This window comes from Neodiprion virginianus, chromosome 4 (assembly GCF_021901495.1).
Source record: "Neodiprion virginianus isolate iyNeoVirg1 chromosome 4, iyNeoVirg1.1, whole genome shotgun sequence".
In the NCBI taxonomy this organism is placed as follows: Eukaryota; Metazoa; Arthropoda; class Insecta; order Hymenoptera; family Diprionidae; genus Neodiprion; species Neodiprion virginianus.
Genome location: NC_060880.1, coordinates 37,047,768 through 37,060,532, shown reverse-complemented (window position 1 = coordinate 37,060,532; position 12,765 = coordinate 37,047,768). Strand labels below are relative to the sequence as shown.

The following is a 12,765-nucleotide window of genomic DNA, read 5'->3' as shown; positions in this document are numbered from 1 at the left end:
AATATTCTAAATATACCGATGCCTATCGCTAAGAGGCACATTTATTAATATCCAAAAATCGGTGGTCAAGCGCATTCGTCATTCGTTGCAGTCTGTCGTTTCCGTGGTCAGCTCTTTTCCATTATCGATGATCTAAATTTTAAAGTCTACAACCCGTCATGATGCTGAGAGCCCAAAATAAACTTGACCGACGTTACATCGAACAGAATTTTTCAAGGGGTAGCTCGTCCATATTACAACATAATGATGGTCTTTGCGCGACTTGGAGTTATACTTGAATGAAAGTAGGTAACGATAAATGATACATATTAACGCGTCGTAACGTACGTCATATGTAATATTAACGCCGTCCAGCGCTTGCCGTCACGGAAACGTTATCAATTTGTTGAAATTTATGCGTGGGTAATTAAAATTAATCGTAAGAAGAAAGAGGATAAGAAACAAGGCGATTGAAGCCGAAAGAATTAGTGCATTTCATTCCACTTATAAGCTATGACAATTCAATGACGATTGATAATGATTTTTTTTTATTTAATTTTTATAGCCTGTTATTAGTTCAATTTCCGGAATTATCAATATTGCATTCTTTTCTTTTTTTTTTTTTTTTTTTTCAACTTCTACTCTTCGAAACCGTGTCTATCCTCAATAAAAAAAAAATACCCAGTGGAATAAAAGCCATCTAGGAAATTTGAAAATTACGATGTTTCCAAGATTCTTTAAAGTTAATATTTTACGCTTGACTTGCCGTTTTTAATAATTAAACGCAGAGGATAATAGAATTAAGAAGCGTTATACAATGTAAAGTAGTAGATATAAGATAAAATAGTAGTCAAGTTTTACGTACAGAAGACGATACTTCAATCTTCAGATAATTTTAGCGTCGTTCTGAATAATTTGCATCAATTATCATACTTTGCTAATCTCAATTTTCACCTCAGGAGTTAATATTACTAATGCATGGTATTGAATACTTACTCGCCAAAGCCTCATAGCGGCGTCAAACGCGCTCGTACCGTGCTTATATTTTCCTAATATGCCATAGTTATACCGTATAATAAGTCACATTGACTTGGTAATCTTAAAATTGTATACCTGGACACAAAAATAGTATAACTCGGTGTTCTTTTAAAAGAAAAATCCGTCACGAGAAAAGAAAATTATAATTTGTTCTATGACGTCATTTGAGAATGTGATAAAAAATTTGTCAACTCCAAGGGCTGAAAACTGTATGAATGGGCGAAAAATATAACTTTGTATAGCCGTAATCGGATTCCTTGATCTGAAAAAAATTGAAACACGTGTTTTCAAAATTAAATATTCACCTGAGATAATTAAAAACATTGACGGCAGTTGAATGGATAAAAGAAATATTTCCCAAACGTTGCACGAATATCCAACGTGTTTTTCGGTTTTATAGCTATGATAATAAGCATTTCAATCAATTGATGACTCGAAAAAGAAAAATAGAGACTTTATGTTGTTCCAGACGCATGAGTAGTAATAGTACATTACGCAACAAGGGAATAATCGACTTTTAATCCCTTGGTACATAATGCACTTTACTCCCGACTCAATTCTGGTCGCATTATCGACTTAAAAAGAAAAGAGGAGAAAATCCTACAACTATTGCATGCATTTAGGTTGGCGGGAGTCAAGACGGGGTCGAAGAAGGAAGGGGGGAAGGACACTACCTAAAAAATTATAATTTTTAAAAATTGAATTTTCAAAAATCTCGGAAATACAATAAAAGTAATTGTCTAGCATTTCTTCTGTATTAGCATCATCAAAAATTCACACGATGACATTCAAAATGGAAAGGAAAGACAGAAGCCAGAAAAATTTAATGAGTTTTACAGTAGTCGCCAATGATTTGTAACATCTAACCTCGGTAACGAGCAAAATTTTCGTTAAAATATTATAGTCGTGCATTTCAATGCGTCGCAGGTGTTGTTCAAGACTGATGTAAGGTTAGAAAAACTAATGGTTAATTTATGTGTCTCCTTTCTCTTTCTCCCTATTTTATTTTATTACATACCATCTTAACTTTTCATTCTGCCTTTCGGGGACTTGTAAGTAAATACAGTCTAATTCTAATTCTAATTCCAATTCCAATTCAAATGTCCTCTCTCTTTCAATTTTATCGTCAAAATTTGTGCTAATTGCTTGATAGGTTACAGATTTGGTGTGATTTTGTAAATGTACGTATCTATTCGTCTAGTGGACAATATTGGATGAGGGCCGTGTGTTTATAACTATTACGTTAGCCGGTCACGTTTTTTGATTATGTTTTATATTCATTCTAATCGAGTGAAATTTTGTTCGAAATTTTATTGTAACTTATGAGTTTAGAAAAATTTCCTTGAGGTTATATTGTAAAATATAAAAAATCTAGCTTTAAAGTCATCCGTTAATTACGTTCACAAAGTGTTGTTCCAAATCGTCACGTCACTTGAAAATATTAAAAAACAACGAGAATATTAAAAGTGCTGTTTTAATAAAGTTGTAAATTAAAAATCGCTAATTGCCAAATGAATGAGGTCACAACAGGGAAGGTCGCATGAATGCGATTACTTCTAACAAGGACAAGGGAGGGGAAGGGGGGCTGGATCAGAAGCTATGAAATTCATGTGACGTCGCTTATGAATAGCCCCTTAGAAAAAATTTGCAACACAAATTTTTGTATTCTTAAATTTTACGACGATGGCAAATTGTCAGTATTTTCCGTCATTCAATCCCAACTGACGAAGGCTCTCATATTATTAATTATGTTCGGAACCAGAATTCGGATACAGTTCAAACATTTGTCAAAAAGTTGTCTGTTAATTTGCATTTTTTACGGAAATTGGCCAAATCGCATGTCTCTTACTCTCACGTACGTATATCGAAGGATTTCGGAAAATTGGTGACTCGTAAATGAGTTATAAAAATCAATCTTACGAGATGAGAGGGTCACTTGCCGTTGAAAAAATCTGGTTACTGTTTGACTATACACATTATATGCGTTATTAGTGAATAAATATGTGATTCCCAGATTTCAACAATCAGCAATATTGCCGATCGGCAATTCGACAATGTCAGAGAGAGTTCAACCGTGAGTTTTAATCCTACAAGTTTTCGAATCGCATGATCCGTTCGCTTTTCGCTGGACTTCGGAATTTCTAAAAGCTGAGTAAGAACGACCAAAAATAATCGATTTTCGATTAAATCAATTATTTTTCAAACTCGATTAATCAACCGACTCGATTGTTTTTCCTTGCAATCGGTTTTTGTTTTATTACTCCCATTGGAGTATCAATTATTATCATTGTTTTACTTACTAAGATAACTATTTGAAATAACAAGTGATGGAAAAATGAATAATCTCCCCCCGAATTTGAAATATATTTCGAACGAAACTGTAAATTATGAAAAAAAAACTTTTCCTCCATTAAAACGATGTACTGAAATTTACGAAATTTTGTTTTCAAACGTGCTGTTGAAGAAAAAAAAAAAAAAAAAAAAAAAACGAAATAATCGATCAATCGATGCATCGATTATTTTTAGCCTAATGACCGTCGCCGGAGTCGAGACCTCGTTCTGCAGCCAAAAACCATCAGCTGTTCACTCGACCATCAATAATACGACCAGAAAGCGACAACTCGAGCTACCGATCCCGGCATTTGCAATTCGACCGCGTTTCAAAGAAACAGTCCTCAGATATCCGTGTAATTTACGCGCTTTGACGAAACAAAGTTGACCCGACATAGGAACAAAAGGTGGCGTTATTTTACACACGCGCATACGAAGCCGCATTACGAGTCGAAAAATTGCACAACTCGGCCTTTCCGCATGCATCGGTTCACGCTCTCCTCCTCGGGCAAATCCTTTAATCTTTATTCATGGCAAACGAGAGAGAGAGCCACGGCATAATATTACCATTTTGTCGTTAAATAAAAATACAGGTCTGCTGCCACAGCCGACTGATATGTATATTAGCAAATTAACGATAATTCTGAGGTCGTGACGCCGCGCGCAACTAGTTTCCAACATGCCTGTTCTAAGAGACGAAAAAAAAAAAAAAAAACATTCCCCTGCCAAACAGGCATTATTCGCATTATATTTTTCCGCTTAACCTTTTGTCTTAACGTAGAGATGATGTGTGTCAAGTTCATCTTTCATTTTTATCTAGATTAATCTGACGCTTATCTTCATCTTCAGACAAGCTTATGCGACACGGTTCAAAGTCAAGACTCTGATGTCATTTTGGGAAAATAGATATTTCAGTGAAAACGTCTTTCCACGAAGAAACTCGTTTCGCTCGACGATTACTGATAAAAGGGGCTGTTTGAATTAAATAGTCGATCTTTTGTGGGTGGTGAAGAAAATGTTTCGTTGCTTCATCTTAAATTTGACTTGATCCAACCAAATCTTTCTTTTTTTTTTTTTTTTTGCCTCGACAAAAAATTATTCGCAGAAATAATATTTCTTAGCGCCACACTGTATAGGATATATTATAAAATCAACAATTTTCTATTCTTGATTGATTACGAATCACAATGAAAATTACAATAACCTTTTCTTTTATAAAGTTAAATGCATGGGATGCAACTACGTTACCTCTTATATAGATAAATTTGTATACGAGTACTCTAATCTTCATCTAGATAATGAATGACACGAATGTATCTTATACGCAGGTATAATCAACCGATCATAGTCGTTGATATTTTGGTTCCAGATCACGCGTCGTATTTGTATAAAGATCGTTGATCACAGAAAAATACAAAACATTGAAAACGCTTTCGAGCAATGAATTTGCCAAAAAAAAAGAAACGAAGTTTTCCCTGCCAAACGACTTTTCGCCAAACACGAAAACCGCACAGCGTGCGAAACATCAATGTTCTCAGAATTTATTTGCCAGCCTAATCGTATTCCGTGACATAACACGTGAGAGTTACAATCGCAATGCGGTGGATAGTTTTTTAATTTCAAATTATACGCAATATGATTCGGCACCGTGTCGCGGAATGATCAAGGACCGATCTTGACCGCAATAAGTTTCAGTCACCCTGGCGTCGTTCAAAATGTCGCATATTTTTACTGGTACGAAAATTGTCGAAATCAGTGGACTAGACGCAGGATCGCACGATCGGCAAACGCGTGCAATAATGAATTCTAATTTCACTTCCTTTGCTCGCCGAAACGTTTACGTTCGCATCGGTGATTGTTGTCCCATTGTCAATATTACGCATTCTTTGAGCAATTTTACGTACCGTCAGCTATTCACACAGTTACCTAATGCGTATATTTGGACAACGATCAGAGCGAGCGATATCCTGGAGTGCCGTGGGCGTGTGGAATAGAACGGAAGATTTTCGCAACTTTCAAATCTCTTCCGAAACGTAGTTTTTTTATTTCTTTTATTTTTTTTTTTTTTATTTTTTTTTCACCCAACTCTTTCTCGAGTCGTTCGATATTTTCGAACCACAAACATTGACCACCAAATGTCAAGGTCTCCGAAACATTTCGCCTCCCGTTCAGTCGCCGATTTGATATAAAAGTCGGCCTTGCTAGCCGCTGCTTCCCAGCTGTAACCTGAAAGGTGTCAGAGACGTTTAAACCGTCGATAAATCGTCCGAAAATCGTGGGGAAAGTAACCGGATGTTGAGTTAATCGGCGAACTTTTGGGGCCCGTCTATCGTACTCTCGCTGCGGCGATAAGTAGAGTCCGCTTCAAGGGGCCGAGGCGTGTGAGCAATTGAAAAAATCCCAGTGGTAGAGAGACCTTCGAGCAACGAAATTCCCCAGCGTGATCACAACATCTCGGAAATCCCAAATATCTTAGAAATCAGCCCGGTTACAAAAAATTTCGTGATTTTGCGGTAAAAACCCGAACGGTCACCGGACGACTTGATTTATTCAAAAAGACAAAAACATTCGAATCGATATGAGAAATATAACCATTTTTAGACAAATGACGCGTTGTCTAGTTCTAAAAACCGCGATTATTCGTCAGTCACTTCCCGGCTTTGAGAAATCTGCTAGATGAGTCCAGGGATGGCCCCAATCGGTTCAAAGATCGATGGTCGGGACCGCTTATCCTTGGGCCTTGGATTGACCAGCGATTGGCCGAGCCGCGGTTCCGCGGGCTATATAGCCACCCGGCAAACAGATTTTTGGGTCAGACGTACCAAAGTTAGCTAGGCAAGCATCCGCCATCACCCCCCGATTGTGGTTCGAAGTACTTGAGCAGCGCGTCATTCATTGTCGGTCAGACCGTTGTGGTGAGAAGGTGAGCGAGTGCAGCCAGAGACCTGAAAGCCTAGCCGTCCTTGTCGAGGATGTACTGAACTGGGAGTCATCGACGGACTTTCGGAAAATAGGATCATCCCAGTCTCTGACATTCGGAATAATTTACCACCCGGACAAAGCCACGCTGCTTGGACCGACTCTTCAGAGTCATCGTCGACTTGGGAGTCCATTTGTCCAGGTGACCATTTGACCAAGTACCACGGTACCATCGAAATGGCGAGCCTGATACGCAAGGTGGTCAGCAACTACAATGACATACTCGAATCGAATAAGGGTGAGTACCGCAATGATCAGTCCGTCTTATCACGCTCCTTGCTCTCCAACGTTACTCGTACTGTCGATTACAAGTCAGTCACGTAGTTCCGACCTGCCCGTTCTTAATTACCAATTATCGCGTTCCACCAGTATAAGCACATTCTTGTCCGACGCATGGAGTTTGCTTGGACTTAATTGTTCCACTTATTGCAATTGTTGCACACGATGCAGTCGCCGCTCCGTCACCTTCACGGCTACCGTCGATCGTCATATCGACATATGTTTTTTTCGTGTCGCGCCACACTGGCCCACAACCAGCTCGAGTAATTATAACGATAACCGTGTCGGTTATAGTAATATTCACGTTACGTCACGAAGCGGTATCGAATTATTTCACTTTCGCTTTCTCATCAATTTTCGCTTTTCATGTACGGTAGGCAAGGTTATAACGGTGGAACTCCAGCACGGATCACCGATGAAAATCCATCTAATTTTTATATGGAGCAAAAAATTGCAGTCCCAGAATTTCGAATAACCGTGGCTTAGTCCTGAATGGAATTTAGCGAATAGCCTCCTTTTTCTTCTGGTCCCATCAGACTTTGCCCCATTCTTCTCTACCGCATCTTCATTTAGTTTGATTTTGTTTCCATTTCTATTTGCCCAATCCGGATGGTCTGCTTCTTCTCGTTTCCGTTTCTATCCTGACCATCGATATATCCAGGATCGATGGAACATCCTTTGAACACAAACGTCCGACTTTCTCGAGTGCATGCAAAAGAAGAATCCCATTGAGTCAAAATTTATTGAGCAAACGTGCCAGATATCCGGATGTACCTGCGAACGTTCTTTTTTCATTGCATAAGTGACCTAAGCAACGTGAGTTTCAAGTTCAGGGAACCCGTCATCAATCACTAATTTTCTTCACACATCCGTGTACGTGCATGTTTTTCACTTATACTTATTCGGTAATCGCTGTGCGTACGCAACGTTCGACTAGTAAAGCGTACCGAGATGGCATCTCTAGTGTCTTAACGTTACTTCTCGGGTGAATTCTCCGACGACAAAGATAAGAGAAAAGAACAAGAAGTCAGAAGACCACCTTTCCATTTGTCCATTGTCGCCTTTTGCTCATTGTTACCGAATGAAACATCCTTCCAGATCCAATGGTAGACACGTGGCTTCTGATGGGGTCCCCGGGTCCGATCCTTGGCATCCTTGCCTTGTATCTGACCTTCGTTCTGAAGGTGGGCCCGAAGATCATGGCGAACCGGCCGGCGTACGAGCTTAAAAATCTCATGATCCTCTACAACGGTGCTCAAGTGATCTTCAGCCTGTGGCTGTGTTCCCTGGTGAGACAGACATGAGTAATGACCGGTGAATGTATGCAAGAGACGTTGTAATTTACGCAAATTCGAGTCCGTTCTAGCCTCCATTTCTTTCTTCTTCTCGCCGTATTCTACCTATTCACTAAGGCGAAACAAAAAGTAGTGAGAATCAGAAACAGAGATTTTTTCATCATTAGTTCACTACGCAACTCGTGTAACTTGTGTTTATATTTCCGCAGACGTTCCAAGTCGACCTGTTGCAGTTGATTATCGTTGAAGGATGCAGCCACGATGAAAAAGTGGTGAACAACCCGCTTCAGCTTGCGGTAACTATCAACTCAGGTCATTCTCGTCGACTGTTTCTATGTTCCACTGACGTTTATTCTCATGGTTTTAGCTCTCGACTGGTGCCTGGTGGTACTTCTTTGCCAAGATCACCGAGCTCCTCGATACCGTGAGTGTATTTTTTTCTCATCCACGTTCAAGCACCTCCGGAATACATAACGGACGATGTCTTTTACGAGCACCGTAGCCACTTAAGTGCCACATTCTAAACTGCCTCTAAACTCGCAAACTGCAGACAATAACATTACCGGGAAAAACACCTGGCCTGGATCCAAAATCACGTCCGTACCGTTCTGCGCCAACTGAACTTTGCAAAACGTTCGTTTCACTTTGGGCAGCGAAATTCAACCTTCCAGGCTTTCACCTGCAACTTCAAGGTCTGTAAACATGACCGAATTTTTCTTCCAGGTCTTCTTCGTCCTCCGTAAGAAGCAGAACCAGGTGACCTTCCTCCACGTCTATCATCACACCATAACCGCGCTGTTCTCCTGGTGCTACCTGAAGCTGCTGCCGGGTGAGCAGGGCATAGTCATCGGTTTCCTCAACTCCTTGGTCCACGTTGTCATGTACTCCTACTACCTGATCGCGGCGCTGGGTCCAGCCTACCGGAAGTACCTCTGGTGGAAGAAGTACATGACCTGGATGCAGCTGGTGAGTCAATTTCGGCGTCGATCTTGATCCCCGAGGTGTAGCCGCACCGGTAACGGATCGTTGTCAATCACCTTTCTCTCCATTGTCGTTTCAGATTCAGTTCGGCGTGATGCTTTGCTACCTTACTTACCTCCTGGCGATAGACTGCAAGCTACCAAAGGCTCTGACTTACTTCTTTGCGACTAACGTCACGATATTCATTTACCTGTTCAGCGACTTTTACAGAAAATCTTACACGAAGAAGACGGCTTAGATTGTTCACTTTTGCAGTGACTTCTTTCGATGGAAGATCGATGGACCGTTACTTGCGATGCATATTCCTGCAGTGAATGGTTATGTTTTTGCCTGAAAAGGGGCGGCACGCGATGCCGTTGGACACGGTCCGCTATTCAATAGATTGTACAAAGCCTAGGTCGTAAGTTTATTGCATAATACGTCAAGCCGTCCGCGTATATGAATATAACAATAATCGGTTAAAAAGTCGAATATGTTGTGCGCATAAGAAATTCAAAGAGCGTTGTAATTGTTTGAAAACAATTTCCAATCGATTTCAATATTTTTCATTCATCATTCGATGTGTTCACTTGGGGTTAATAAGTCAGGATCATCGGTAGGCAAGATCTGAACGGTAATTATAACGAGCAAGGTCGTTTTAAGAGACGAAACGGAAAATCGCTTCTTACATCTTTGCAACGCTATAATTATAACGTGAGCATTCTAACTACTGCAATGAAAAATGTGATTCAAATGAAACAGATGCGAATGTTCGTATCAGCCGATGTGCGTATCGTTAATTATTCGTTAAGTTTGATCTTAATCTATTTATTTGATGGCAATAATATTTCTAAGAAGTAATCTAATGGAATATATGAATCAAGTCATATACGTGTAATATAATACCTAGCATAAAATTCGAATGAATAAACTGAGCGTATCGTTTAAAATTTTCGTCAATACACGTTTTATTTAAATCCGATAATTACACGCACAATGCGTACAATCATTGTATAATACAAAATTTAACACTATAACAATTTAACGCTAACGTAAACGCGAAACAGACAATCGCACGTCTTGTAGATTCGAACCCGTCCTTAAATTCAGTCCCTAGAAAAGCTTCTCTCTCTCTCTGTTCATTTCGTTCGTATTTTCAACCCGAACCAACAGTAAGACTAATTAATACAGTTCACCGATTATCGGATAAGAAATGGTTGACTGTGTATTAGGATGATTCAAAAAGTCATTATATTTTTCGAAAAAAAGTGGTAGTGAAAAAACGATTCGAAATGACGAAAAAATAATGCCTCCACGCGAAATATTTTTTTACTCAAGATTTAGAGGTAGCGCAAGTCGACTTTACGTATTTATTTAAGGCTTTTTTTTTCGTAAAATTTAGATAAGATCATAATTGCCAGTGTAAATATACATTTTACGAAGAAACCACGAGATACCTTTTTTGTAGATTGATTTATTCTTAACAAAAAAAGCTATCTTGTTAAACTTGACGTAATCCAGTATTTCATGAGATATTTTTCAAAAACGCATTTTTTCCAGACTCGGCGAGTAAATTGAAAAAATTGGATTATGTCAAACTTAACAAGATAGCTTTTTTGTTGAGAATAAATCAATCTACAAAAAAGGTATCTTGTGGTTTCTTCGTAAAATATATATTTACACCGGCAATTATGGTCTTATCTAAATTTTACGAAAAAAAAACCTTGAATAAATACATAAAATCGACTTGCGCTACCTCGAAATCTTGAGTAAAAAATTTTTCCGCGTGCAGGCATTATTTTTTCGTAATTTCAAATCGTTTCTTCACTACCAATTTTTTTCGAAAAAAAATAATGATTTTTTTTAATCACCCTACCGTGTATACGATACATAATAATTAGCGACTGAATCGTGAATTTATTAATCGATTGAACAGCTAATTTTACAGTTTATATATATATATATATATATATATTACTCTCATGTATAATACATTTATCGTATTATATTATATGGTACATGCCTACATTAATGTATAATAATATGTAAAGATATCAACTCTTCCGTAAAGATATTTAAAGCTGTAAAATGCACGCCGAGTGCCTTCTATTATCTATGAGTACCTACGATGTTCGACGTTTGAAAGAAAGAAAAAAAAAAGACACAAAAACAAAAACACAGTGCCTACGTACGCTAATTTTGTCGTCAAGTTCAACGGTACCTAACTGTCTGCGAAATTTTTCTCGCTTATTAATTTCATCACATATCGATGACGTATCGTTTTGCCGAATCATTCTGCAGGCAGCAATAACATGTTAAATATTTTAAATCTATATATCCAACGTACGTTAAACGCGATTTAATCTTACAATTTGTGTGTTATATACAAGCTTCTCAAATTGTTTGCTCGCTTATATTTCGGAAGCGACAGATGCATCAAATTATATTCTATCATATTCTTGGCGCAGAACTTAACAAACTCGTAAACAACGATAAACGTATATAACCTGTTATATGTACAAATTCAATTATAATTATTTCGCGAATACATTTTCTGCGACCGAGTCATATATATATATACGTATGTGAGATACGATCTGTTTGAGCAATAATTGCACGCTTTGAAACATCGTCAGTGAAGCTTTTATCGAGATAGTTGGAAGATATATTTAGAAAGATTGGACCGTTTCTAATTTTGCCTGATTCTATTTCAGCCTTGTAAACTGGAAGATTACTGATCCGGTTTGCGAATCTAAAAATCTAGAGATAAGAAATTCGTACAGAAATGAAAAATATCATCAAAAACAAACTGAGAATATTCAGTCAGTAAACGCAGCTTCTTTGAAAAAAAAAAAAAAAAAAATCGTGAACCGAATATTAGAACCAATAACGTCTAGTCGTCGATATATTTTGAGAACTGTAATTATGTCATTGTTTTTTTAATAATAACACCATCAAAGCCCTGGTACAAATATCATCGCAGTCCGAACTTCGTTTACAAATCACATGCTAAATTTCGTTGAATTATTCGACGTGTCAACTAGATTTTTAGATTATCCACCTATGTACGCAAATACGATCGCTAAATGCGCTACTTGTTGAGCCAAAACCAATCGATACAAGTTGAACCGTCTTTTTTTCATCCAGCCATTCGGCATCCTCGTAGGATACAAAAAGCCGGATCTACGTGTAAGGCAATTTTTTTTCGAAATCGAGAAAGCCGTTCATTGCGCCAAATAAATGTTTTCGTTCGGAGTCCCGAAACCGTTTCAGTCTCCCTTTGAAGGATGGCCAAAAACTGGGTCGATACTCGATCAGGCCTTCTTCGTTTTTCCATTCTGGACTTTACCGCTGTTCGTCACCCTCCGACTTTCTTAATCCTCGCGAAGCTTCGCACTCGCCACAGTTTCCGATGTCTTCGACTTGTCGTAGGCCTTGTTGTAAAAGTCCGCGAACAGTAAGTAGAAGAACGTCACATTCGGGAGAATGATCATCAGCGACCACCTCGGATAGTCGCAGTCGTAGATCAGCAGCTGCAGGCTGTGAAGGAAGGCGATGCAGAACTGGCCCTGAGAATAACGAACGAATATCAACGGGTGAAAAACTTAATCTCTCGACTACTGTAATAATAACAATAATAATAACAACAACGATCGTTGTTAATGTTTTTAAAAATTTTCGAGTTTTCTGACCGATTTTCATGCTGGTCACGGAAAATCGTAACTAGACACTGGAAATTATTTGGAACGCTGGGTTGAATCGTTGGAAATAAATGGAAATCGGGGAGAAAAAATTAATAAAATTTCAATGAGTTGAAACCATTTCACCTTTACCGCAAGACTTACAATGATTTTCATGATTTTCGACGTTTGTCGCGCGATTTCAAATGTTGAGTAGAAATTGG

The 12,765-nt window shown here is 38.4% G+C and overlaps 3 protein-coding genes and 2 long non-coding RNA genes across 9 annotated transcripts in view; 1 reads left to right on the top strand and 4 right to left on the bottom strand.

Moving 5' to 3' along the window:
• LOC124302903 (uncharacterized) overlaps nucleotides 1-12,765 on the bottom strand; it is a 592,781-nt gene that overhangs the window by 125,133 nt on the left and 454,883 nt on the right. The gene's annotated exons all lie outside the window — the stretch shown is intronic.
• Nucleotides 1-12,765, bottom strand: part of LOC124302795 (uncharacterized) — a 126,233-nt gene that overhangs the window by 15,328 nt on the left and 98,140 nt on the right. The window lies entirely within an intron of this gene.
• LOC124302793 (uncharacterized) lies at nucleotides 5,428-6,307 on the bottom strand. Its single transcript, XR_006907770.1, has 2 exons — nucleotides 6,171-6,307; nucleotides 5,428-5,574 (listed from the first exon to the last, which is right to left on the bottom strand). It is a non-coding gene; the product is annotated as an uncharacterized LOC124302793 (long non-coding RNA).
• On the top strand, nucleotides 5,596-10,092 carry LOC124302774 (elongation of very long chain fatty acids protein AAEL008004). 3 transcript variants are annotated; one of them, XM_046759318.1, is made up of 6 exons: nucleotides 5,596-6,565; nucleotides 7,705-7,895; nucleotides 8,111-8,197; nucleotides 8,269-8,325; nucleotides 8,625-8,867; nucleotides 8,962-10,092. In XM_046759318.1, the coding sequence occupies exons 1-6, from the start codon at nucleotides 6,505-6,507 to the stop codon at nucleotides 9,118-9,120; spliced, it is 798 nt and encodes a 265-aa protein (XP_046615274.1). In that variant the 5' UTR covers nucleotides 5,596-6,504; the 3' UTR covers nucleotides 9,121-10,092. The 3 variants fall into 3 exon arrangements, with proteins under 3 accessions (XP_046615274.1, XP_046615273.1, XP_046615275.1); XM_046759317.1 differs by lacking the exon at nucleotides 5,596-6,565 and adding an exon at nucleotides 6,575-6,869; XM_046759319.1 differs by lacking the exons at nucleotides 5,596-6,565; nucleotides 8,962-10,092 and adding exons at nucleotides 6,575-6,869; nucleotides 8,452-8,534 and having other exon boundaries at nucleotides 8,625-8,802.
• The window catches only part of LOC124302778 (elongation of very long chain fatty acids protein AAEL008004), a 47,805-nt gene continuing 44,260 nt past the window's right edge, over nucleotides 9,221-12,765 (bottom strand). For both annotated transcript variants that reach the window (XM_046759332.1, XM_046759331.1), the window contains exon 6: nucleotides 9,221-12,430. In XM_046759332.1, the coding sequence (XP_046615288.1) occupies nucleotides 12,236-12,430 (195 nt within the window). In that variant the 3' untranslated portion in view covers nucleotides 9,221-12,235. The remainder of the gene's footprint in view (nucleotides 12,431-12,765) is intronic.

Coding starts and splice junctions, on each gene's coding strand:
- LOC124302774 (XM_046759317.1), top strand. CDS start 6,578: ATGATCAGTCCGTCTTATCACGCTCCTTGCTCTCCAACGTTACTCGTA. Junction 7,896..8,110: donor GCCTGTGGCTGTGTTCCCTG/GTGAGACAGACA, acceptor ATATTTCCGCAG/ACGTTCCAAGTCGACCTGTT. Junction 8,326..8,624: donor TCACCGAGCTCCTCGATACC/GTGAGTGTATTT, acceptor TTTTTCTTCCAG/GTCTTCTTCGTCCTCCGTAA.